Here is a 27,715-nt window from a genome sequence, read left to right on the forward strand (position 1 = left end):
TTGACTTGACTTCCAAATTCCCCTGATCTCAATCCAAATGAGCAATGAAGCTCAAGTCCAATCGTCAGGTCCGAGCTGTTTTTTCCCCCCCTGACAAAGGTGGTCCTATTATATCAGGCAGCTGGGCGTAATGTTAGACTTATATGTGTGTTGATCTCACGGTAGATATGTTGCTATTAGTGATAGATCTGTGTGTTTGCAGACTCAGCACGGGAGGCTCTGGCAGACCAGCATGTTGCAGAAAGTTTGACCTGTCAGGCTGAAACGAGCTCCTGATGCTGAACGCAGACATGTCATACGGAGATACTGGGATCACTGGGAGAGAGCGGTAAGACCTGCAGGGGTGAAATGCTCATTTACATTTGATTTAAATGTTTAAACTTGAATAACTAGAATTGAAGCAGTTGTTCATGCATTAAATGGCAATGAACATATTTCAATAGCTCAGTTATGTTGTGATCAAATCACAACATGATGGGGACTTAGAGGGCAGATAATTTAGTCATTGTGGAGGTAGATGAGTAATCAGCTATGAGCTGACTGCCTTTTACCTGCAATGTTCTTGAGGAGCTCGTTCTTATGTAGGAGCAGGCTTCCCTGGTTGAACAACAGTTGTACAAACCACAGAGCAAGGATGTCAGAGTGGGGATGAAATTAAGTTTAAGAGGTCCTCGTGTGAAAAGAACCCACAAATATGTGCAGAGGTTTGTCAGGACTGTCAATGTCCATGGAAAAGATTTTATGCTAACATCAGGAAAACTTTAAACTATCTGTTATCAAAAAGACTGGGGGAACCTTTAGATTTGTCTTCTCTTTTACAGTAATGAGGGCCATTAATTGGAGCACATGGTTAGTTCTTAAATTAAACACAGCCCTAATTCATTGTCCATACTGCTGGCCCAACAGATACACTGAAGCTACAGTTTGCAGAATCAGGAGTACCAGAGGCTCTGTCAGAGATGATCCGGGCTCTGCAGGGGGGATCTGACCCTCATGATCTCTGCAGCATCAAGATCGCCTCCAACCTCATTGTGTCTCTGCTTCTAGGAGGTGAGTGCAGCTACAAGCCTATGGGACACCTATGAATGTATTCATGTGTTACAGCAGTAACTCCTTTTCAGCCCAGGTATTAATTAACAATAGTTCATAAAGGGATTGTGCTTAAACCCAAAGTCTGAACCCAACCTGGTCCTCAACAAGGTTAGGAGTGCAGAGGAAACTACCGTAGACCAAGACAGGTTCAAAGAGAGCCAGCTCTGTGACACTGAAAACTCAAGGCTCAACAGACCTGGCCTACCCCTTACAGATGCCGTAAAGTAGAGATACTTTGTCAGACTTTCACATCTTGAGTTTCACACTGAGATGTATAACTCTGATCCATCGGAAGATCAAGTTCATACTCCACTCTGATTGGGCAGTTCAGCAGACAGACTCTAGTCCTGCCTACTATGGCTGCATTCAGACAGAACGTATCAGATATCAACATCAATATGGTGTAACTGTGATCTACTGTTGGGTCAAAGTTTCTGTTAGTCTACAATGAGTATTAAGTGTGTTTGTTTTATGTTTTAAATACCTCTGTTGTGTGTGTGTGTGTGTGTGTGTGTGTGTGTGTGTGTGTGTGTGTGTGTGTGTGTGTGTGTGTGTGTGTGTGTGTGTGTGTGTGTGTGTGTGTGTGTGTGTGTGTGTGTGTGTGTGTGTGTGTGTGTCTGTGTGTCTTTTTCAGATGACTCCATGCAGAAATGCTTTGGCGAGGGGTCAGGTCTGGTGTATCAGGATGTCCTGTCGTGGCTGCAGAGCTCAAACACTCAGCTGCAGCTCTCAGGAGCTCTCGCCATCGCCAACTTCGCCAGAAACGGTAACAAGCAAACGACACGCAAGCTAAGAAATCACTGTGACCTCATAGACACTTTGTCAAGATTAATTGACATTACCTGCATTTTTGAAAGCACTTCCTGCTTCCTGTTTTTTTTAATTAAACAGCCTCAAGTGCTGAGACTACATCTTTTTTAATCATAAAAGGGTTTGAATAATTGTTTTGATGTGACACTGAAAAATTAGCAGTGTAATAAGAAAAATCACATTATGTTATTCTTGTGCCGCCTTGTACCTTGCACTCAGTAAGTTTTCCATTTTGTGACCTTGAAATTTTAATTTGCAAACCCTGCTACAAAGTTAACGAGGGATTGAAGGGAATGGGCAGGAGTGACTCAAATAACAGGCTTCAGAGGACATCCGTTCTTCTTCAAGGATGCTGTTATCTATTATTCTAGACAGGCAATAAGTTAAATCTTGATTCTGTGTCAAATGTGCAGACTGAATATCAGATCACTCTGTCAGCTGACCGCTTTGCAGAGCCTAAGGCCTCAATCAAACCCACATAGACAAAATGTCGTTGTTGAATCTGTTGTTTTCAGATCTCCACCACATCAGTAACTCAGCCATATAAGAGCTAGTAAATATAGAGGACCATATAGTTGTTTGAGTCAGAGGACAGTGGAGACCAGAAACAGAGCTGAAACATGATTTAAAAAACAGATCACATTTTCAGGGTGAGCTGGATGTGTCAAAAGAAAAATCCTTATTTGTCATCCTGACTCTACCCAGACTAACTCCTGCCAGCTCCGGGTAAAATGTATGCAATTGGGTTGAGCTGGTGTGTGAATGCCATATGTAGAAGTCCCTCGAGCAACTGGGTGTGGTGATGATGTTTATATAATGCCAGCAGTGCAATCTTGACGCACCTTTATGAAGCTGCTTTTCTGCTTGCCAGTAAGTCATTTTCTACTCGTTGTTGACATGTGGCTTTTAAAACAACAGCAAAAACCTGACAAGATAGTGTCCAACTCTGCTCCACCCACCATCCTAAATATGTTGTAAACATTACACGGGGACTACCACAACTTCCTTCTGCATCATGTTTTGCTCCCTGAAACAACCCCTCTCCTGTTCAGCAGGGGAAACTTTACTCTTTGAAGAACATGCCTGAATAACAACTTTGGAAAATTTCAGGGTAGGGTGTCATGACATTTTCATGTGGGTGCACATTTGAAAAGGACTAGAGGGAAAATTAGACTTATTCTGATCAGTTTAATAAGTAAGAATACAAATTAATGTTACTCTCTCTAAAGTAAATAAAGATACGTATATATTTTTTTGCTGTCCCAATGTAAAAAAAAAGATTTGTTGTTATTTGTTAAGCTTTGAATTTAAAATGTCAGTGTTAAAGTATATAACCTTCCTCAGCTGAGTGTCTCTGTGTTTCTGTCAGACAGTAACTGTGTGAAGATGCTTGACCTCGGCGTGGTTCCCCACATCCTGACCCTGTTGGAGAAACATGTTGATGAAGGAGACGTGTCTGTTCAACATGCCGGACTGAGCGCGCTCCGAAACCTCGCCATCCCTGGTACAAACAAACACAAATACTATCCATCATTAAATCTGTGAACACGTGAGGTTCAACAAAAAATGTCCTCGGGTGTTCTTTCGCCTCGAACAAAGTGAGGATGTTGGAGGACGGAGTCACTGAGAGGATAAAGACGCTGCTGCGCTCTGATATGCCTCCAGTGCAGTTCAAACTTCTGGGGACGTTACGCATGATGGTGGATGGGCAAGGTGTGATTAGGAGTCTCTTAAATATCCTAAATATTCTAAAATACAACAGAATTTTTTCACTAGTTAATATATCAGATCAACAGTCATAAAATGATATGATCTCAGACACAGGGGAGGCAGTGAAACCAGATGAAACATAGTCAGAGAGAGATGTTGGGGCTCTAAGACAGCAGGTTACCACCATCTGTTGAAGTGTTTGCAGTACAATAAACAAATCACATTTCTCCACTTATGAATGGTTTTTGTTTCTGCGGTGTTTCAGAGGAGGCGGCGTTGGTTCTTGGCAGAGACTCAGTGCTGCTTGCTCGGGTCATGGAGTGGTGTGAAGCCAAAGACCACGCAGGAGTCAGAGGAGAAGCTAGCCGCCTGCTCGCCGCTCTGATCAGACACAGCCGCAGCGCCGTGAGTTCATTCAATCTGTACAACACAATACACACATAGAAATACACACAAACATCTACAGTACAAAACATAAATATTTCACACATCACCATATAAAAACACACGTGCACTGAAAATAAACACTAACAGAAACACACAAATCCCCAGACACGGGCAACTCTGGGTTTTGGACCAACAGACCTGGTTTCCCCTCCAATCTTGCTTCGTGGTACACCCCTCTGGCATGCCCTGAGCTCATTTCCTCAACTGATACTGAACTAGTGATCCACACACACACAAATACACAAAAGCACATATATGCACACACATAGACATCGGTAAAAACACGCACACACAAAAACAATGACTGGATATCTGTGAGTCCATGTGATCTGATCTCTATAACAGTGCACACCTTAAAACTGATATACACACACACATACACTGACCAATTTTACACACACACACACACACACACACACACACACACACACACACACACACACACACACACACACACACACACACACACACACACACACACACACACACACGTGCTCTCTGAACATCTGATTTCCTCTCTAACAGGAAGTCGTGAGTGCTGTTGCCAAAGCAGATGGGGTTCGACATCTAATCTCCATGGCAACAAGTGAGCATGTAATCATGCAGAACGAGGCCCTGGTTGCCATGGCAATAGCCTCTGCCATTGACATAGGTAAGTTTATTAAACTTTAATTCATGAAACATTTCAGAATCATTTTACAAGGTTTAACTGTAAATAAACATGACATTTATTTAAACATTGTTATTGTCTTTTTAACCTAAATGTCAAAGGAGGCCACATCCTTTAAAAAGCTTAATCAATGTAGAACTGATGTTATAGCTCTTAATGTTGAATTGTTGTGATAAAGCTCCTTTAATCACTGTGTGCGTTTGTGTGTGTGTGATTGTTTAAACAACACAGACTCGATGAAGGATGCGTTCAGGGACGCTGAGTTGTTGCCTCTCTTGAAGAAGATGTTGGAGGATCCAGTTGGAGCAGTTGAAGTGAAGTTCAGTGCTTTAGGTCTCATCTGCAGCCTGGCTAACTGCAGTAAGTTATTTTTATGTTTATGTTGGGGTTTTTTATGCCTTTATTTGGAGGGATGGGACTGTGACGGTTTAGAACAGAACAGAACAGAACTGGGACTCGGGTGCAGAGGAAGGTCCAGTACACCAAATACAGAGGTCATTTGCTCAACAGTTCTGAAGTCACACCCAGAGTCAGTCAGTGAAAGCAGATACATCAAGCAAAAACAAAACTACAGTCCAAAAATCCAAACAAACCGGGCAAGCTGACACAAGAATAAAAACGCTGGAGAGCATGAACACACCAGGTTGACAGTGAGAGTGAGTAGAAACCAAGCAGCAACTTCCGGTAAATGTGAAGCCCATGCAGAAGTGTTATAAACTGCAATTCATCGAAAATCCACTTGAGGCTGGCTGCAGAAACACCGGAAACTACATACACACCAATTCAAAAAAGACGATCTTTCCAGCAATAATAAATATGTTTACAGCCTGGTTAAAAAAACAGCTTGGCTCTACGTAGTTAATTTATCTATCAGCACACGCTATAGGGGGGTGAATTTTTTTCTAACGCAACAGTTCAGATGATATTAAGATTATGAGTTTTCACCCAAATAAGGACATGACTGACTTGACTGACAGGCGAGAACACTGAAGCTGTTGGCGAGGAGGCCTTAAAGCCCACCTCTTTACCTCACACTAACATGACAGCAGTTATGTTTAGTTCAGCATTACCACTATGGTTCCCGCTGACGACTGGCTTCAAAACAGCGCTCAGGAACAGATGGGTGACGTCACGGATACTACCTCCATTATTTATACAGTCTATAGTGGAAACACAGGGGTATACATGCAGCTAACTTCCAACACACCTGTGTGTTTGCTGCATTTACACTCTGCCATGACAGCGGAGCTGATGTGTTTCATTTAGGTCAATCTCTGTTCCTTCACTAGCTCTTCTGTGTTGGGCTTCTGCTCCACTGTACTCAGCTGTATCAAACCGGAGCCCTCTCCAGCAGGAACACAAGATTAATTTTTTTGCCTGCATAAATGTTATTGAGACAGGATAGTGACAAACAACAACAACAACAACAACAACAACAACAACAACAACAACAACAACAACAACAACAACAACAACAACAACAACAACAACAACAACAACAACAACAACAACAACAACAACAACAACAACAACAACAACAACAACAACAACAACTCTCACAGATTTATGGTCACAGTGAAAATAATATTGGTAAAAGTATGTGTGCCATTTACTAGAACAGCAAATTAATAATGATATGCTGTTCTAAATATTTAAAGCAGTTACAGTCAACTAGTCAAATGTTAGCATTAACAATAACAATAACAATGATAGGGTATGAATGGTAATATCAATTTAGGTGGCTGGAATCAAGCTGTTCTAAACTAAGCATTAGCATTATAACAGGGATCTCAGGGACTCTCAGAAAGATCTGTGGTTAGTAACTTTGAAAAGGCATAAAGATTTAAAGTAAGTGACAAGCAGACAGAGGGGAGGGAAAAATGGGAGCTCAGTGTGTCATGTCCCCCAGCAGCCTAAGCCTGTAGCAGTATAATTAAGAGCTGGTCCAAGCCTGAGTCAGCTCTAACTATAAGCTTTATCAAAAAGGAAAGTTTTAAGCCTAATCTTAAAAGTATAGAGGGTCTCTGCCTCCCGGACCCTGACTGGTAGATGATTCAAAAGGAGAGGGGCCTGATAACTGAAGGATCTACCTCCCATACTACTTTTAAAGACTTAAAGTACGACCAGCAGGCCTGCATGTTTGGAGCGTAGTGTTCTAGAGGAGTAATAGTGCTCTATGAGCTCTTTAAGATATGAAGATGTCTGACCATTTAGCGCTTTGTAGGTCAGAAGAAGGATTTTAAATTGTTTTCTAGATTTTATTGGGAGCCAGTGTAGAGAAGCTAACACTGGAGAGATGTGCTCTCTTTTCAGTACTAGAGCTGCAGCGTTTAACATCAGCTGAAGAGTCGTTAGGGACTTATTAGAGCAGCCTGATAAAAGGGAATTACAATAATCCAACCTTGAGGCAATGAATGCATGGACTAGTTTTGCGACAGGACGTGTCCGTTTTTTTTGCATTTTTTGCAGAGGTAAAAAAAAAAGGCTGTCCTTGAAATTTGATCATATGCAAGAAAAAAACAGCCTTTCTTGTATTCCTCATTTTAAAGCATAATGGAAAACACACACACGAACACAAACACACAAACAGACACACACTTGCTAAGGACACTTATCTGAATCCATCTTAGCTCCTATTCTATTTGTGACTTTTCTTAATGTCTTTTCTCTTCTGTATCCTCTCACTTTTTCTTACTCCCTTTTTTTCTCTTTCTTTCTTTGTTGTCGTTATCTCTAGGTGCCATGAAGGAAGAGCTGAACTCTGTGAACATGAAGGACAGTCTCAGTAAACTAACAGATCACAGCAGCAGTAAACTTTCCTCCCAGGCCAGCTCCATACTAGCCATTCTCTGTGACTCCAGTTAAACCAGTACAAAGCATCAAAGAATCCCATCTTCAGTTTGGATTTATTTATTTAGTGACAAACTTTGATGAAAATGATCAAAATGCACAGACTACATTAAGTATTGAATTGTCTTAAAAAATGTCACAAATTTTTGGGCAATAATCGCTAACTAATGACTAGCAGCACTGCATTCCTCTTGAGCTTTCAGCCTCATCTCATGAGCTTCATCAGTGGGCGGAGTTTGCTTGGTTGTCATGGATATAATTAGTTAAGAGACAAAAGCAGATCAGTGTTAAAAGACAGGATTTCTACAAAGTAAATTTGAAAAATCTGACGACGGAGTAACTGAATCAAATATTACATTTCTCTACACAAAGCATACCATTTTAATTAAAATGTTTTCAATGATTTTAAACTTTAATGACTGCAGTCACAAATAAGACCACCGGCTAGGATTGTAGATAAAGGCTGAATGTAAAATGCTTTGAGCTTCTCATTACAGTTTTAAATCAAAGTTGTAAATTATACTTATATGAAAGACCGAGGCTGAAGCGGGTCCAGATGACCAAAGACTTCACAACTAACACCATCAGATCATTTTAAACTGTCCAGGTTTTGATTCATCACGGGCGCTTTGTTTAAAAGAAGCAGCAAGCAATAAATCTGATTTGAATTACTGGTAAACTGGCGTATTTATGGTGCATTAAATGCAGTGTCTCAAAGTTAAGAGTCTTTATCCAAGTTGAACTGAACAAAGTCGGAAATTTAATGTTAATAATATCTGTTTCATGTCACTGTGGTGAGCATTAATTTATCCTATGACTGTTTCAACCAAATGTTTGTCAGTCTAGCCTGAAGGTGTCAGACTGAAGCACAGTTACAAGCAATTATCTCACCTGTGGTGTAGTGTAGGTTAGAAAGAATCACATGTTTATGACGGGTGTAAGTATACATTGAGTGAGGTGTTGCAGTGGTGAAACATTAGAATACATGGTTAAAAAAAAGACTGTTAAACTTCAATAAATAATGTTGTCAATGTAGCCAAAGAGAGGGTGATTAGTTATCACTGGGGACTTAATATGGTCTTCAAACATTAATATTGGATTTATGCTCCTCTTGCCTGAAGTTGTCTGCAATAATGAAAAATAAGCATGTTAATGATCATGAGGAAGGTGAGTTAGCAGGAGCTTAATTATTTCAAGACACTCTCTTAAAAAGCTTAGCAATGGCTCAGAGTGATGGTGACCTTATCAAGAAGGTTTCGCCATGTTTGAATAAGAGTCTTCATGATTAAATCAATGATATCTGACAAATGACTTCACATATACAATACAGCAATGATTACCAACTGATTTAAGTTTAATCTTAAAATTCAGAAACTTTTGAGAAGAGAAAACTCCTGATTTAGTTTTTAAGGCAAACTTACTTAACAAAAACAAGATGTCAGTCTGACTGAGGAATCTTATCTAAGGACAATTTGAGGGCGCCACAAGCTGAGCTGCTACCATTAATACATTTGTACATACTGTACAGTACACCCTAAATCTAATACAGTTCATGTACGATCGTTGAAGTTATTCAGTGTCTATTTACAGATGGGTAATCAGAAATAAGGGTGAAAAATAGCATGTGTGTTCTTTAAAACAAAACGTGAATGATGTGAAAACAGGTGTCCTAATGTTCATATGATATCTGTATTAAAATATATTCTACAAATATCACTTAATATTTATATTTGACATTTTGTTGTCTTTGTTTTTCAGAGAGCAGAATAAAGTTATGCAACTTCTTCCCCAGCTGGTTTCTGGTGAATGCTTTCTCTTTAATGGGCTTCAGTGCATTGTCAGAAATGAAAAGATAACAAAGACTTAACGACTCCTTTTTCTCACATGTCATGAAGACTGATACCAATATAGTCATGTGACTGACCCCTGGAGGCAAAGACCAGCATATATTAAGCATCTAAACAGATGTTTGTTCTCCTTTCAGTCTTATCATCTTCAATGAAGACTGAAGGGACTAAAACTTTTGTGGGGCTGCAAGTTAATGACAGCAGCTTCTTCCCGAAACAGTCAGCTTCACCACGTTGTAAGCAGTGCTCTAAATCAGTGTTTTTCAACCTTTTTTGAGCCAAGGCACATTTCATACATTTAAAAAATCCAGAGTCACACCACCGACCAAAAGTTTACAAAATGACACATTTAGTCTCTCAATACATGAACCTGTTTATCTGAGAGAGGGACTTTGGCTGCTTCTTTAACTGTGTCAGGGCAAAGCATCTTATTTACATGATCTTTGCAGGTAGTGTTAATGTCTCTGTCACAGTGTGTGGCTTTTTGATTTGGCTATGAGTTCAGCTTCTAAGTAGCTAGCTTTGAGAGCTCTCACAGACAAGTAGATTTTTCCAAGGCCCATATCACGCTCTTCATCCAGGTTAGAATTTAGTCCAGGGCTCAGTTTGGAGTTTTCCTTTTTGAGTATCTACCCATCGCTGTTGTACGCCTACGTCTTGTCACATACACCTCTCACACGCATCATTAATTCTGTTGTCTTAAATTAACACGGTCATTAGTGTGCTTTATTGCCACCCAGTGGATGGGTAGCGCAGGTCAGTACATGGACGAGTATTGAATTACTCTGCCAGTCACTACACTGCTGCTACACAGACACACTACATGGTAAATTATTTGCAGTATATGAATAATTGTTTTTTGGACTATTGAAGTGAAATTGGCTAATGTCCCACGGCACACCTGACGATCTGTCACGGCACACTAGTGTTCCACGGCACAGTGGTTGAAAATCACTGCTCCAAATGACCCGAGGTCCCCCTTGACCTAAAAAGGGGTTCTACAGCAAATGCAATTAGTGGCCACCAAAAATTGCAAAAACAAAAAAAAAGCATCTGGATTATCAGTTCAAAATGTATCTCTGCAATATAAAGATGTTTTATGATGACTTGTCTTACTGATATAAGCTGCTGTCATCATCAGAGACAGTAACAAGTCAAGGGTTCCTTGCTAAACCCAAGGAGAAAAACAAACTATCACTCCAGATGAGTTCAGTCAAGATGGGTAGCACATGGGATGAGCAGCAGTGCAGTATATTTCTGTATTTGGCTGAATACCAGTTAAATAAGATACCACAAGTGTCAAGGCCTATATGACACAACCTTTCTTCACTGTTGCAAAGCTTCACTGAGAGCTTTTAATGTCTTCACATCAGGAAAAAAATACTTATATGTATTTTCTAAAGGAAAAATTAAGCATGCAGGGAACAGGTTCATATTTTATTAGTAATTTACAATTCACTGTTGCCTTTTAAGTCACATCCTGTTATTCTTACACCCAGCTCTGCATTACAATTTTGTGCCAGCAGATGGCCAGCAATGCTTTTCTTACTAGGTCAGTACTTCAGACAAGCATGCCGAGTTGTTAACTTTTAGATATGTATCATTTTAATTCTGACCTTCTTGTGCTTGTGGCTTGGATTTTATTGTTTTTGGCCCACACATTTGTCATCAATCATTAAATATAACCAATTAGCAGAGCTGCTACTCTTTGAAGTTATACCTTGTACTCTTTTAGATTTAATTGAAGTGAATTACATTTTTTAAAATAATGTCTGTGGAACTGGAGTTAGGAAGAAGTTAGCTTCACTCCAGCAAAACCTTGCAGCACATGACTCGTTACAGCAGAAGAACCAAAGTAATCCTTTCCTATATCCAGCTCAGTAGGTCACACACAAAAATTAAACAAGCATCAGTAATGTTGGAAATTTACTTAAAAACAAATATGTCACACTTTTAACTACAGCAAAAACAGAAAACATTTTGTGTTTCATACAGACTTAATGGATCTACAGAGTGAGCTAAAAGACAGAAGCTGTCAGAGTGTTTGAGGCACAATGGGGCTACATTTTCATCTTGCTATACTGCATGCTTCAAATTTTTAAGGAGGCACTAAAACTGACTGTTGAGTTTCCAGAGAGAACACAAGCATTAAATGTGAAAAAATAAACTCTTAAATATCATGGTAGGTATGTTCTGTTTACAGGTAAGGAAGAATGAAGCAAAAGTCCATTAATGGTTGCAGGTTCTCTTGTTTCACTTTCCTTTGGAGGTTTCCGCAGCCACATCCATCAGATCATCGAACAAATCTGAGACAAAAAATGGCATTGAGACAGTTAAAGGTTGAGTTAGAAACTAATGAATGACCAACTGTTGACCTAAGAAAAATAATTAATCTGACTGAAACACTAAGGATAAGAATTTATTCACATTATTCACATTTTCCGACCACATCTTGAATTCTCTATAAACAGAGCTGCATTTGGACAGGAACTTTACTGTTTCTGGACGCATCACTGACAATACCCTTGATGTTATTATAAACGTAACAAAAACGTTTATATTTCAAGTCGCTGTTGCATATATTGGACCGTGGACGCAGAATAGTATTCCACTAACCAATCAACCATTGAGAATTCAGCTTCACCTCTTAACCCTATTTTAAACTTTAAATTTGCAGCTGTTAAAAAATGTCCAGCATAGATAACCATTATTTGATCAACTGCCCTGCAATTTCAAAACCCAAAAACAGATACGTCTGCCGTTGGTTATATCTTACGTAGAAGTGCCTCTGCAGCAGTTTCTGGTAAGTCTCAGGCTCACTGTGAAAAGTAAGCAACACATGGGTTTCACTCTTGCCTACCACAACAGACATGCATACACTTCAGCCCTTTTCATCACAAAAGGCACCCCAAATTCCTGGATGACTCACTCCCAATTTTTTAAAAGTGGCTCATTCACACGTTCCTTACAGCATGAGGTTTCCCAAGGGTGGCCATATTTTCAAACCAAATACTGAATAATAGTAAGCTGCCTTTAATGTTGTGAATCTCCACAAAATATCTGCACGTTGTTCTCAGAAGTGATCAATTTTCTGCCTTTACCGACTACATACATAACTTTACTTTAGACAACAATGTAGGTGGCATGTGGAAGAACCTGTGGAGTTTTTAGCTGCTGTATCAGTCATGTCAAACTTTAACTTTGCACAACACACAAGCCTTACTTCATGAGGAATTCCCCTGTGTGAGAGCAGACACATTTACAGAGATTCCCTGGCCATATGGAGGACAAGGCTTTCTTTTATAAGAGGATCAAGAATATTATACATTTAAATCGTTTTGCCCCTTTGAGTGACCTGTGGATTGCATTTTGCTGTTGATCGACAGGTGCTTAAAAAAAGATCTGATATGCAGCTGCTAATTGATTAATGTAATTAGCATTGTAGAATAAAGCCCCCAAAGATCAAGATTGTGGTAAAAGACTTCCACATCCATGAGATATCAGTGAGTGGATAGAAGACATTAGCAAGTGGACAAATATCCAGCAGCCAGATGGTTATGGAGGTGAAATCCAACACCAGAGAGAAATTAAGCAAGTCAACTCGACGCTTCTGACTACATTATTTGTGGACATGTACTGACTGTCAAATATCAAGACACTAAGTCCAAGTTTTGGGTCTGTAAATGAGAAATCCTCCCAGCTAAAGGCAAACACACATGACTATGTATGTGACCTGGGTAATAACAAACAAGCCAGAAAATTAGGTCAAGCTTTTGGCTTGTAATGTGAACATGAACTCTGCTTCTGTGAACCAGAATTCCAACTTTCACTTACGCCTTACCTATCCATATTAAGTCTTAATTGTCTTGCCCTGTTATCTAGTAATAGCCAAGCCTTAAATCAACTTTTCTCATTAACTACACAGTGGTGACTTGGTCCAAAATATCAGCAGTTTTAATATTTCTAACTATCTGCATTGACAGCTTTCATCAGTGAAAGTACCATGCAACTGTAGCCATGACATAGTAGCTTAAGTTATTAAGTAGAAAAAGTCCTCAGTTTTAGATACAAAAAGAAGATATTATTAATGTGTTAGTGTAAAGGCAGTTTTTTTTTGTTGGAGTAAGTTGAGGTGTAGCAAAAATCTTAACTTTAGCATTATAATAATACTTTTTTATGCTGCATTAAGACTGAGACATGGCAGAGCGAAAGCGAAGCATTCCAATATCATTTAACTAACTATCTTAATGCATTTATTATTGTCCTGTTTTATGATGCAATTTGCTGTAAGTGTTTACATTGTTGAAAGATAGAGATCGTTTTAGTATTTCAGTTATCAGTATCAATTTTAATACCTGTAAAACTGAATCAAAAAGTATTGTATTTAGAAATGATGGTATCGCCCAGAGTGTTCTGAAGCTGTTGTTTTTTGTTGTTTTTTTGCTTTTCTGCTCTAAATACATACCTCCATCATTTACTCCTATAGTTTGTCCTTTCATCCCTCCACCACCTCCTCCTTCACTTCCTGCTACGATTTGTCCCCCACCACCTCCAGCAGCAGCTCCTTGTTCAATGAAGAGACCATGGAATCCCGATGGTTTCTCTTCCCCCTTATCGTCGTCTTTGTCAAAGATTTTTGAGAAGAATCCCCCCTTGTCCTCGTCTTTCTTCTTGTCATCTCCAAAAGAGAAAAGTCCTCCTTTGTCCTTGTCTTTGTCCTTGTCGTCATCGCCCCCGAAAATTGAAAGGATTCCTTTATTCTTGTCTTTGTCTTCATCTTCCTCGTCATCAGCACCCAGAGCCTTCTTAACTGCCTTCTCCACCATGTCTCCTGCAGAACATACAGCATTAAACATCATGTTATTGTGTGTCCTGATCTCCAGGAGCACCAGAGGGGGAGTGATTTATCTTAGAGGATAAAGACATTCATTTGGTACATTTCAATAATTTCCCCCTGAAACTCACATCCCCTGTCTATCGGTTTTAAATGTTAATGCAATGTCTGCTAATACATTAGACAAAACCCTCGTTTGTATAGTTAAGTTATAAACATGTCCGTCTGTCCATCAGCTTTGTCTAGACTTAACGAAAACCTGATGTTTCTGGTCTTGACGTATGACCTTACACTATCAGCCTCAAAAATACTAAAATGTAAACAAGCTAAACTATAGCCTAACATTTTAGCAATACTAACACCTCAAAACACCACATAGTTAAATACAGCTGTACTGAGCTGCAAAACATTGCTAGATGCCTTTATCATTGTCAAAATTATGGGGATGCACAAAATGTATCGAGCCAATAGCTTATCTGCCAGATAAAAAGGGAATATTATACATAATTTTTATTTATTTAATTATTCTGGTGTGTTAATTCACAAGTCTCCTGCATCCAACATGGCTGCCTGTCACTCCTGCCTGGACGACCACACCCACCAAACCTGAGGGATCAGCCTCCCTCTGGCCTCTTTCCCTCCACACTGCTTCAGGCAAACAAAGCAACCACCCATATACTTGCCAAACCTGAGTTGTTTAAAGGATGGGTTGATGAATTGATGACGTAAGTTAAGTGATCTGTAATGAAAATGAGTTTCATCCCATGTTTCCCTTTTATTTTGTCAAGATTAAATCATCCACATCGATCCAAATACCAATGGAAATGGACCAAGAGCATTTGTGAAATAAATCCTGTAAAACAGACTCTGGGATCCTGTTTCTAAATGTGCACTGCATCAGATGTTCGATGTACCAACGCCACCCTAAGAGCATACTTTTTTCAGTTAATACCATTTTATCTAAGAGAAACAACCAATACAAATTGCTTTCTTTTCTTATAATCAGCATACATATTTACACACAGAAGGTGGCGTTAGGTGGCAAGTGGCATCGCTTGTGTGTTTGTTTATCATTGTTTCAGGAGGGTAACCCCATTGATAACATGATACATTCTGAGAGGAGAGACAAGTGTCCTTAAGTCTTAATAAAAGGAATCTTTTAAGTCACCTGAAAAGTTGTCATTGCAAGGAAGTAGGATGCATCTAAGAAATACCATGCAAGATATCAGGGCAGGGTGGTTGAATTAATGAATTAAAAAAATTAATAACGAATTTTGCATAGAGAGTGGAGGTAGTTATTGTAACTCTCTCTGACATGGCGGTTGTGCATGGACTGGTATAAACAACTCCTGCTGTAACTTGTTGACATCATTAGCAAACAAGCTAATGGTAATTTAGTAATAACAATGCTGTTTTCACAACCGGACACTTTTATCCTGACATATTAAGTGTTGTTAGGTAAGTTAGGTAAGTTGAGGGGAAGGTCAATATTTATTGTCTAGGCTTGACAGTGAACTTTTGGAAAGGAGAGACAGTTTCATCAGTTTGCATGAATGATATCACCCACCTTTGATTTGATGGTGAAGAATTTCTCACCTCTTTTACCTTATTTGTCCCGCCAGATGGAAAACACATTTGCTGTCAGTACATTTGCATGCTTTCATCCTGGCGGCTGTGAAAGGGGGAGGATTCTGGCCTAGATATATGTAAATATTGGCAGTGAAGTTCTGAGAAAGGCTTAGCAGTTTTAAGCCAATGATGCTGTACAAGGGTCAATGTAAAAATGTTGTATTTTAAAGAGATGGACAGTTAACAAGCCTGTGCTGGCGTCCAGGCCTCTGCACTGGTCACGTCACTGAAAACTTTGAAGATAGTGATAACATCAGTGTGACAGAAAATGCAATCTTGTCCAATCATTTTAATTAAATTGTTTTTATAAGAGGTGAAAGGAGGATGGAAGGATAATTATGATTGCATTTCTCCAGATACATTTTCCAGCATTGTTCTAAATCCCATCGATGCAAAGACATTATTTCAACTTTTTTTAAAATAGAAAATCACGACATGTTATGAACTGTGTGATATTAACGATTGGCTTGAGAAACATGGCAAAAAAAGGCAGATGTCAACCTACAAAGAGAAGAGAGAAGAAAACTGCACATGCACTGGTACCATAGGCTGTGAGGCTCTGACTATCAACTAAGGGAGACCACTAAATGCTGACATGGTGGACTGATACCAGTTGGCAACATGTGAGAGCTTTGGGCTAACATGAGGAAAGTTATGAGATTGGAACCTGGCTGCTCATTGGATATTTTGTTGGTGACTGCGATGCACTGTAATTTATTATTTATTCGCCACAAAATGAGATACAACTTGAGAACATCTGCTTAGGAGACTGTTATCTACAAATCCATGTTGAACAAACTTAACCTTTTGAAACATTTTCTAAAAAGTTAACAAGAAAAAAATCTCCCTTGGATTAATGTTTAGCAAGATGGAAACCACGCCCACTCAACAGACTGACGTAAGTAACAACTCATAAGAGGCATGGCATCTATCATCAATACAATGTATGGTGTCTAGTCTGATATCAAATGTCATGTGTTGCTGTATGTTATTGTAAGAGTGTTTGGGTTTCAGCTCATTTTTCATTTTCAATTTCTTTAATGAAAAGTGACCTTTAAGTGAATGTTAGTGCATAGTTTGCCTGAAAATAGCATTTAGAGTTAAACAGTTTCAGTTAAAGACTTACATGAGATTGTAATGTTCCAGTGAACACTAATAGAGTAATTTCAGCCCCAATAACAAAAAAAATGTAACATTCAGTGTTAACGAACATTGTACTTTGTGTGTCAGGTGACTGATAACATATTACCTCTCATTTTCAGCTGTACCTTTCATATCTGTTGTGACTTATGTCATACAACCCTCTGAATCTCTGCATCTTGAAAAATTCACTTTACCTTCTTAATTTTAGTTTGTTCCCAAATATAGACAGACAAAGGGTTTCCACCTAACAACAGGCTAATGCAAACTATGCAAATAAGGACCATGAAAACACAAATCAGTGACTTGTGTTTCTTCTGTCATTCTCTACTCACCCATTTTCTCCCCAATGATGCTTGCAAATTTATCCATTCCTATTGATGTATCTATGTCCGTATGTTTGATGTTCTGTCTGTCTGGGCTGTGTGAAAGAAAAAGTTTTCTGTGTGTTTCCTGGCAGGTGTAGGTGAGGCTGATGCAGTCTTCGTCCCTCTTTCAGTCAACGCCCCTTAGGCCTCTCCTCGTTGGCCACAGTGGAATCAGGTGTGTCCTCAGACCGGACCGACCTGTTCCACCTGCTCTGCTTTCACCTCAATCAGGAGCAGAATAAAATTTGATTCCGACATCATGGCATCTTACTCACTGACTTAGATATACATTTTGTAACTTTTGAGCCGCTGTGATAATGTGAGTCGCCCTGGGTTTTGACTGCAGGGTTTGAGGTGCTGCAGGGCAGGTAATTCGAGTTAGACAATGAGAACAGAGCTCTTTGTGTGAGGAGTCTCTCACCTGCCTTTATGTGAGAAAAAAAACAGTGTGACTCACTATGATACTATGAACACAGAAAACTCATTGTACAATGAAAAAAAACATGTGCCACATATGTCCAGAGCTGGATGGCATCAGCTTTTAAAACACCAAAACAGAGGACTAAATCTGTGTCAGTCCTCTCAAGTGTACAGCAAAATGTGCTTGAACAGCTCTGCTTTGAACTTGAATGTGAACACACACCTTTAAGATGTTTGTCATTGAAGGTGTAGTAGGTGGTGGTGCTGTTCTGAGCTGCATCTTATTTAAAGCTGTTAAAGCAGTAGTGTTAAGGATTTAGCGGCATCAAGTGGTAAGGCTGCATAATGCAACCACCAGTCAAACACTCCCCTCACCTCACCTCACCTCCAAAGCTAAGGAAATCTCAGTTCATTCCCCACACCCTCTATCTACACTAGGGATGACCACAATTAATTGATTATCGATTAATTGATTGTTAAGAAATTACTCGAAACACACATTTTTGTTATCAATTTTCCGTCACGTGGAACAAACATCATGTGGTCTCATATTACATTCATCTATCAGGGAGGTGTTTTAAGTTTAAAGCATGGCTAACACTTTACAATAAGGGTCCCTTAATCAGCATTAGTTAATGCATTATTAAGCAGTTAATTAATGTCCACTGCTCAGAGTTAATTAATACATTATTAAGCATTAATAAAAGTTACAAAACTTAATTAGTTAACCATTAGTGAATGCTTTCTGGACCCTTATTGTAAAGTGTAACACATGCATCACTTAAGTAACATATTATAAATGCTAAACTGCCATAAGCATAAGCATAAGCATGTGCATCACTTTTAAGTGTCCTCTGGAAACACTTCTGTTGTGTTGCTGTCTATTTGCAGCGTGTTTTTCTAATGTATTGTGTTGTGGTCTTTGCATCGCGTTTTCTAAATGCTGCGCATGTGTTGTCAAATTGATGAAGATGTTTTCTTAATTTGCCAGTGTTTTGTCTTTTTGCATGAGTTTTCTTAAGTTGCAGTGCTGTGAGCTCTCAGGGCCACCGTACTTCTCTGTGCCAGTTGAGATGTTATCTGTGATTATCTGTTTTATTCTAAATAAAATGTGTTGAATTCTTTATATGTGTTGCTTCAACTACATTTCAACTCATTTTGCTTCAGCGTATGTGTTACCTAAGGGATACATGTGTTACACTTTACAATAAGGGTCCAAAAAGCATTCACTAATGCTTAATTATGGTTAAGTAATGCTTATGAGGCAGTTTAGCATTTATAATGTGATACTTAAGTGATGCATGTGTTACACTTTACAATAAGGGTCCAGAAAGCATTCACTAATGGTTAACTAATTAAGTTTTGTAACTTTTATTAATGCTTAATAATGTATTAATTAACTCTGAGCAGTGGACATTAATTAACTGCTTATTAATGCATTAACTAATGTGTTAGTTAATGTTAGGTAATACATTATAACGATTTTTAAACTATTATTAAACTGTTAATTAATGCTTAGTAATGCATTAACTAACGCTAATTAAGGGACCCTTATTGTAAAGTGTTACCAAAGCATGTTTCGATGTGATTCAGGTGTTAAAGGTGTTGCGCACAGCGGAGACGCTCAGCTGGCGGCTGCGGCTGTGCGTCAGGTCTCCCTGTGCGCTTTTTAAAAGAGGATCAATACAAAACTGCTGCCAACAACAACACGGACACGAAGGTTGACAACTTTAAACAGGATATTTCCACCTTTGGATACGAAGGCAAAAGACCGGTGGGAAATTCTGGTACGCTACGTTTACAGACCAGCAACATCAGATCCGTCTGGGCTTTTCTCCAGCGGGACTGATTATGACCCGGTTGCGCTCCCGTCTGACACCTGATTGAATACACATGATTATTTTTCTCAATAAGAACGAGTAGACAGAAAACTGGACACTGTGAGTCTGAAGTACTTTTCTGTTAGTATTATGAGCCTTCAGTTTATAAGATTATGTCCGCGGAGAATATTTTAATGAGCCTGATCGTTGATATTCTGCGTGTCAAACGTGTGCCCGTATTCAATCCCGTCAGTCAGATGCATTTTGTTGCTGTAGAAAATACAATTTAGGGGGAAAACAACCTATTTGGCATTGTTTTTGACGTAAGAATAATAATGTTTTTTCTTATCAATTAATCGATAATTGATCGTTAACATTTCCAAAAATCGATCACGGAAAATACTTAAAATGTACATCCCTACTCTACACGCTGTCACTCTGCTTACATGCTCATGTAGAGGGGCTTCCACTTGAGTGTCATCCAAAACCTCCAAATGTGAAATGGGAAGGGTTGCTAAACCCTTCAACAGCAAGTCTGCACCAGCTTACTGACCGTGTGTGACCTCAGTTATTGTTCATCATGGGAAATTAAAGTATAATGTCATAATCTGCACAGACATAAACTCTTGTTATCAACATTCCTCAGCGAGTCGCTTCATAACCAGTTTTGAGGTTTTTTTTGTGTGTTTTTGGGGTGGAGTGTGGCGAAGTGTGTGGTCCTCTGTTAGATAGTATATTCCAAGGAAATGGAAAACAAACAAATCTTAATTTCAGGTGATTATGTATTCCGGAAATCTTACTAACAACAAACAGATTTCATAAATCCCAATAGTTCTAACAAATATATACCCCTATCAAATGGATCACTAGAAGCCCATGTCTATTATCATCCATGTAAATACAAGAGCCATCTTGAGTAAAATTTTAGTATCTAATCCTTTTTGATAACTGTTGAGTCTAATTTTCTCTGTGAGTGCTAAATTAGCCAAATTTCCTGCCAATCAAATGTAGCACACACTGACAGTAGAGTAGCATTTGAATCCCTTCATACATAGATGTAAATATAACAGTAGTTTCATTACATAAAAATAGGAATTATTTAGGCTGCAGTATCTATGGATGCAATTGTTTACCTTTTTTTGTTTTACTGTAACCCAATTCATCATATTAGCCTGTTGTTTGTTCATTCTCATCCTGCTTTACAGCAGTCTAAGCATGAAAAAACAAAGTCATAAACAAATCAGTGGGAGACATGATGATGATCAGCATCAAACTTTTATTTTTTTAAATCCAGTCCTCAGCTTAGGGACTGCAGTATAACACTAGCCCCTGGTTATATTAGCTTATTTAATGTTGTCGTAACTTGGTAGCCACCCAGCTAGTTGTACCGTCATGTAGCTCAAACCTGACTACCCTAGTGTGAGGGTTATACCTTTCTGTATCATGTAAACGATGAAGCCAAGTGTAATCCCTTGGGAGCCTGTATTGCAAGAGCTAGCATGCAGGACTGCGCTACATCGTTTAAGTGAATATTGAACTTAATAGCTGTGGGGTTTTTTTTTAAGGAATGTTGACTTTACAATTACATGTTTTCAAAGTTGTATAGTACAAAAGTTTACAAGAATCTGTGACACTCTCAAACAAAGTGACCTTTAACAATGTGTTATCAATGACACAATTCTATCAGGATGAAGAAATAGTGTAACTTGCCATTGACTGAATGACACATTTGTTCAAAAACAAGATCCAAAGTAGGTCCTTTGAGAAAAGGAGACTTTCTCTCTACAGGGCTACAGTTTGTGCTAAATCCTCTTTATTCACTTTAAAAGAAGTTAATGGCAAGCAGTAATCAGGCTAGTCTTTGTAGCGTCTATCAGTAAATCTGTAATAATACAGATTTGATACCTAACAATAACAACTGATATTTGAGACAGCAGTATTTCTTCAGTCTGTTGAGCTAAACTAATATCTTTATTGACTAACATATAACTGATGTTTTTTAAAATATCCCAAAAAAAGTCCTCCTTTTAAATGAAGTTAAAGCCTCCAACGATCATATCAGAGTCTGAAATTTATACTAAATATAACATGGAAAAAAAAGGAAAAATTGTAATTGGACACCAAACAAGTTTTCACAGAGTTTAATTAGCATATGATTAGCATCCATTGATCATAAGAAATTTTCCCCGAATGAAAAAAATATATATATTAATATTGGTGTTTAAGTATATTTTATTTCTTACAGTTTCCTTTCAGAAATAATCCAGGAACCTTAAGCTGTAACCTTCCAAACCAAATAAAAAAAGTCATCTGTTTTAATGTTTGAACTCCAATGTTTGGAGCTTTGTATTCTTCTGTTGCTATAGAAGTGAAGAAAACATGTCCATTGCTGAATTGTGAAATTGTTTGTCACCATGGGCTCTTGAAAGCTTTAATAATCTGTAATGATTTCATTGTCAAAATGTTCTCTGTAGATGGAAGTTCAGTGGAGTAAAGGTGAAGGACTTGTCAGAACGTTGTGGGTCGGTAACATGGGTGTCTATCCGAATATTTTTCCAAATGCATCCTTGATCGCATCTGTGAAAAGTGAAAGGAGACAAGTGAATATTAAAAATACAACAAAGAAAACCTGAATCATGCAAAAATCAACCTTTTAGCAATATTAATATTCATAATGTGAAATGTCTGAAGAGTTTTGGTAGCTGATACTGAATATTTTGCTGCTTTAGCTGAGCAGGTGAGGTAAACTTTAGAGGTGTGTCAACTGCAGAGCTCTGAGAAGAAGGAGAGCTGAATGAGGACCGATTAATGTTTAATCCTCAACAGGAAGAAAATAATACATCCAAGCCAGCTACCAAATCACTTGGACCATTATCTAAACGCTTTAAACATACATCATTTTAAAACACTTCAGTAAGCTTTTAATCAATATTTATTGACAACATGTTTGTATCTTAAGTTAGTTGCCGGGTAATAAGAGAGATAATGTATGGTTGGCTGGTCGTTATGGGAAATAGAATCCCTGTAAGACCCACAGTAAACTTTGTTCCAATTTACATCAGCATGAAACTTTGCTTATTTTAGAGCCTAAGCCTTTCTAATGGTAGAGTTGTATTTATGATCCAATAGCTTGTTAGCTTATTGTTAGCATGCGAAAAGAAGGTAATAAATCTAGAAAATACTAAGACTGAAATTAACCATGTCAACATTTTGATTTTGGCATTAAGGTTAAAGTACCACTTCACAGAACTGCTAGCATGGTTACATTTGCTATTGCAAATCATATCATTTGTACTGACCAAGACATGATATGAAACAAAAGCATATCAGAAAAGGTCTCAACGGACAGTGGTGGAGCAAAAATAAGTGTGCATCCTTGTGAAATATATATATTATTAAAGTTTCAGTAAAAGACTCACCTCCAGGTCCGTCTTCTTCTTTTTTTTGGGAACCACCAACAACATTGAGGACATCACCCATGTTAAACCCACCATCTCCTTCATCTTTTTTTTTGGAACCACCGGCAAATTTGAGGACATCACCAAAATCCAATCCTCCTCCTCCTCCTCCTCCTCCTTCTCCTTCTTCTTTGTTGTTTTCACCATCTTTTCCTCCCATCACTTTATTAAGTCCATCTTCAACAAAGTCACCTGCAGGAAAAAAGATGTTAAACTTTGAGAGCAAAACTCATCCACTGAACTTACGAGACAAATACTCTCTTTTTGGCAATACTTGACTGCAGTCGAAAAACCCCTCAATGTTGAAAAGCATCATCAGACTACAGTATTACAAACTGATTTTAAAAAAAAAGAGTTACAGTACACTGGACAGCCTGTAGATTACAAAAAACGATCACCAATCAACCAACAGCATTTAACGTCATCTAACAATATCATCTCCATCAAATCAATACGCTTGAAATCTATATTTTATGGGGCAACAACATTATCCTGTGGAGTGCTTTTTGGTTTAAATCTTTTGCCGTTCAGTCAAGAGGACACAAAACACCATACTATAATCTAATCTGTGAGATGTTTTCTAAGTTGTACTCACCAATTTTTTCCCCTGCTATTTTTGCCATTATATCATTACCCATGGAAGAACCCATGGCTTTACCCAGTAGATCGTCCATGGCTGCTGATGTGTTTGTTGTGATCGTAATGTGTTTCTGGACCAGTGAGGCTCAGTTCTTATAGCATCAGGTGTCTGGGAGTTTCAGTGGGCAACGCCTCACTTGTCGCACCCTGCTGAGGAATCAGGTGTGGCTGCAGGGTCAACCCGCTGCACAGGTCTGAGAATAGCCAGTGTTATGATGTTTCATAAATGGTGTACATCAAAACACCATCACAGTTATTATGCAGGTCAGTCAGCACTGCTGCTGCTGAAGTCCTGAGTACTGACTGCATGCTCTCTTGCTGCAAAAAAGCTGAGTGTTGTAAGCATGCTAAGTTTGACTATCAACAGTCATAACAAGAGAGCAACGTCAGGTGTGTATGTGTGTATGTGTGTTGGTTTCTTAATTAGTCACCTCCCTCCTTAAGAATTCAAAAAAGGCAGTAAGAGACACTCCTAAACTTACCTTATTTGTGTTCACATGAAGGCCCTTTGACAAATACTATCAGGATGAGTCACCCATGTTCTGTTTAACAGATGCATCACTGAGGGTTCATCCCGCAGGCAGTTGAGTACAGTGGCTGAGAAGGGCAGACAATCCGCAACCGTACTCACTATCTTCATCAAACAAGCCTCAAATTTAGAAACAATGAATCTTTAAAAACACATGCGAAAGTCAAAAGCAAAAAACACACGAAATCACACATGCAAAAGACCAAAAGCGCTTCAAATTGACGCTTGATAACTGAAGTGCTCCAGGCCTGTAGGGGCACATAGGTAACACAGATTTTTTTGTTGACTTGTCAGACAAGAAGACTAGACACTGAATTTATTGCTTATGTGAAAAAGCAGGATAATTTGACATCAGGGAATAACGTTAAATTACTTAAACTAGGAGAATCTGAACTGGATTCTGTCACCTGTAATGGCAAAGGCAAGGTGAGGATAGAAGAGCAGAGAGAGGGATAACAGACATCATTTTTTCCTCATCTCCGGAGACCTGAGTAAGGGTTATGTGAGGCTGCCGGGGTTGCTAAAGGCAAACAGCTAACAGGACTTTGCAGAGTATGCCTGAGTTCTCAGAGCCTCACACAGGGCAGAGTCAGCTACAGTTATAACCCTCCTAGCTGCGTGGCTAACTGGAGCTTCGTTGTCCACATACATGAGTTCAGTCTAACCCTGGGGAGCAGCTAACTTCCAGCCCATGGCCAGGAGAAGTCACACCCAGCAGTGTCGAGGGCTTCTTGTTGGGTTTGGCTCCAAGCATCCAGGGCTGCTTTCCCCAAACTCTCCACATAGATGGGGAGATAATTGTGCCTAACAGCCCTCCTACTCCGCTTCCTTCCCAACCCTTAGTGTCAGTGTCCAGAATGGACTTGCTGTAAATGTCTTGGCTGCAAAAACTCTAACAATGCAACCAGTTAAACTCAGTCACTTTCCCAGGGAACTCATCATGCACCAGGCCTTCAGTTCGATCTCCTCGCGGTTTAAAGCACCTACAACCATCAGCAAGTGGCTAATAGTACCGCTAGCAGCTAACTAACCTGTAGCTGACAAAAACTTAACTTACCAGGGTTAGTTCAGCAAAGCTTACCTATCCAGCAGAATTTTTCTTTTCAATTAAAGTTGTGCAGGTTTTCTTATATGTGTGACTAGGTTTTAGAAAATTAAACATAAAGCCAGACACAGTCCACTCGAAGCGGTTCTTGTTACTGTTCAATAACGAAATTCAGTGACCTCTTTTTCTACTTCTTTTCTGTGCAGTCAACAATAAAGCTGTGTCACTCAGCACACCTACAGGCCTGAAGCCTCAATTTGAAGCACTTTTCTCTCTTGAATATGTTTTATGATTTCCTTGTTTATTTTTGTTTAGTATAATTTGTGTCAGTCCTATTGTTTCAGATTTTTTGCAGCCCTAGCGTGTTTCAGCTGTTACGTTTGCTTTGACTTTGACTTGTATTTTTAAAGATGCATTGTTTCTGTATTTGCAGCTAGTTTCTCCTGATGAAGATCGTTCAGGCTGTTGCAGATCGTCTGCCCTTCTCAGCCACCATAGTTTGGTACAGCAGAAAAAAAATTGAGAGGAAGCAATTATATATGTTTTTTGCAGATAAATCATTCAGTTACACCAAACATTTATAAATGACTGACTACATATTTTCATGGTTTCATACTATTACAGTACAAGAACCTGTGTCATTCTACATGAGCAAAGTTATCTTTTGTGATAACACACATGCATAATTTCTGAGTAAATTTAAGCAGAATGAAGAAATGTTGTTACCTACCACTGAATGAAAGACACGTTTGTTCCAAAATAAGGTCCCGAGAGTACAAGAGATGGGGAAGACTTTGCAGCGATACACTAGTACCAGATCATCCTTCTTTCACACTCAATCTTAATTTCAGGTGATAATGCATTTCTGAAAACATACTTAAAAATATAAATCCATCCATTATCTTGACCGCTTATCCTGTTGGGGGTCACGGGGGGCTGGAGCCTATCCCAGCTAGCTTCGGGCGGAAGGCAGGGTACACCCTGGACAGGTGGCCAGCCTATCACAGAGAGACAGACAATCATTCACGCACACACTCACACCTACGGGCAATTTAGGGTGATCAATCAACCTGGTGAGAATGTTTTTAGACTGTGGGAGGAAGCCGGAGTACCCAGAAAGAACCCACGCGTGCACAGGGAGAACATGCAAACTCCACACAGAAAGGCACCTGCCCAGCCAGGGATTCAAACCAGGAACCTTCTAGCTGTGAGGCAACAGCGCTACCCACTGCACCACTGTGCAATCCCCATTGTTCAAATTTACCCCCCTAACAAATGGGCCCCCGAAAGCTCATGTTACTTATCATCCATGTGAATGAAAGAAGAAGCTATGATATAACAGCCATTTTGAGTTAGATTTTTTAGATTTCAGTGTCTAATTTCAACAGGCAGGTAAATTCATTTGTCAGGTCAAACTTCTTTAAAACCAGAACCATATCCATATATCTCAGAACTTCTCAACCTTACAGGCCACTGTGGCTCAGTGGGTAGAGTTACTTGTCTCAATCGGGAAGTCAGGGGTTCGATCCCAGCTCCTGAAGTCACATACCGAAGTGTCCTAGGGCAAGACACTTAGTCCCAAATTGCTCCTGCTGTTGGTCGCTGGTGTGTGAATAAATGAGGTTAGCTTAGCTGCCCTTACTGTAGCAGCCTCTGCCGTCAGTGTGTAAATGGGTGAATGCGACTAGCAGTGTATAAGTGCTTTGAATGGTCAGAAAGACTAGAACAGCGCTATATAAGTATATAAAATTTTACATTTACCACTAGACCCCTCAGATCCTCTCAGCCTTACCCGTTCAAGGCAGAGAAAGGCCGGGGGCATGGCTTTCTCTGTAGCAGCACCTTAACTCTGGAATAGCCTACAGGAGGTCATTAGACAGGCAAACTCTGTTAAGGCTTTTGAGAAACATAATAAGACCTATTTTTATTCCCTTGCTTTTGAATGTATTTAACCTGTTTAATTTTTTTTCTGTTTTAACCATGTATTATCTCCCATAACATTTCCTCTGAAATGAGTATTGTCTGTTTTTATACTTGCTGTGTATAGCCTATGTCTATGAAGCACCTTGGTGCAGATAGTATTTTGCTTTTAAGGTGCTTTATTAATGGAATAAACTTAAACATTGTTGAGTCTAATTTTCACTGTGAGCGATAATTAATGCAAATTTCCTGTCAATCCTGCTGAACCATTCACAGTACAATAACATTTAAATCCCTTAATACACCTCATACATATCAGTGGGAGACATGATGATGATCAGCATCAAACACATTTTTAAATCCAGTCCTCAGCTTAAGGACTGCAGTATAACACTAGCCTCTGGTTATATTAGCTTATTTAATGTTGTCGTAACTTGGTGGCCACCCAGCTAGTTGTACCGTCATGTAGTCGGCTGTTTTATTTGAC

The 27,715-nt window shown here is 39.1% G+C and overlaps 3 protein-coding genes across 8 annotated transcripts; 1 reads left to right on the forward strand and 2 right to left on the reverse strand.

The window, feature by feature from the left end:
* The first annotated feature begins 214 nt into the window (after positions 1-214).
* si:dkey-191g9.5 (rap1 GTPase-GDP dissociation stimulator 1) lies at positions 215-9,369 on the forward strand. The gene is made up of 9 exons (XM_034681493.1): positions 215-328; positions 907-1,050; positions 1,727-1,858; positions 3,272-3,405; positions 3,489-3,615; positions 3,878-4,017; positions 4,585-4,711; positions 4,961-5,089; positions 7,467-9,369. Exons 2-9 carry the CDS (start codon positions 960-962, stop codon positions 7,592-7,594), a joined length of 1,008 nt encoding a protein of 335 aa, XP_034537384.1. The 5' UTR covers positions 215-328; positions 907-959; the 3' UTR covers positions 7,595-9,369.
* A 1,481-nt stretch (positions 9,370-10,850) lies between these two features.
* Positions 10,851-17,577, reverse strand: LOC117811303 (zinc finger protein AEBP2-like). The gene is made up of 3 exons (XM_034681494.1): positions 17,365-17,577; positions 13,892-14,257; positions 10,851-11,732 (listed from the first exon to the last, which is right to left on the reverse strand). Exons 1-3 carry the CDS (start codon positions 17,399-17,401, stop codon positions 11,680-11,682), a joined length of 456 nt encoding a protein of 151 aa, XP_034537385.1. The 5' UTR covers positions 17,402-17,577; the 3' UTR covers positions 10,851-11,679.
* A 4,236-nt stretch (positions 17,578-21,813) lies between these two features.
* LOC117811841 (calpain clp-1-like) lies at positions 21,814-26,194 on the reverse strand. 6 transcript variants are annotated; one of them, XM_034682317.1, is made up of 5 exons: positions 25,345-25,491; positions 24,217-24,383; positions 23,691-23,902; positions 23,057-23,287; positions 21,814-22,214 (listed from the first exon to the last, which is right to left on the reverse strand). In XM_034682317.1, exons 3-5 carry the CDS (start codon positions 23,767-23,769, stop codon positions 22,177-22,179), a joined length of 348 nt encoding a protein of 115 aa, XP_034538208.1. In that variant the 5' UTR covers positions 23,770-23,902; positions 24,217-24,383; positions 25,345-25,491; the 3' UTR covers positions 21,814-22,176. The 6 variants fall into 6 exon arrangements, 2 of the variants coding, with proteins under 2 accessions (XP_034538208.1, XP_034538209.1); XR_004631070.1 differs by lacking the exons at positions 23,691-23,902; positions 24,217-24,383; positions 25,345-25,491 and adding an exon at positions 26,039-26,194; XR_004631068.1 differs by lacking the exons at positions 23,691-23,902; positions 24,217-24,383.
* Between the last annotated feature and the right edge of the window lie 1,521 nt (positions 26,195-27,715).

The sequence above is a fragment of the Notolabrus celidotus genome, chromosome 4, assembly GCF_009762535.1.
Source record: "Notolabrus celidotus isolate fNotCel1 chromosome 4, fNotCel1.pri, whole genome shotgun sequence".
Lineage (NCBI taxonomy): Eukaryota > Metazoa > Chordata > Actinopteri > Labriformes > Labridae > Notolabrus > Notolabrus celidotus.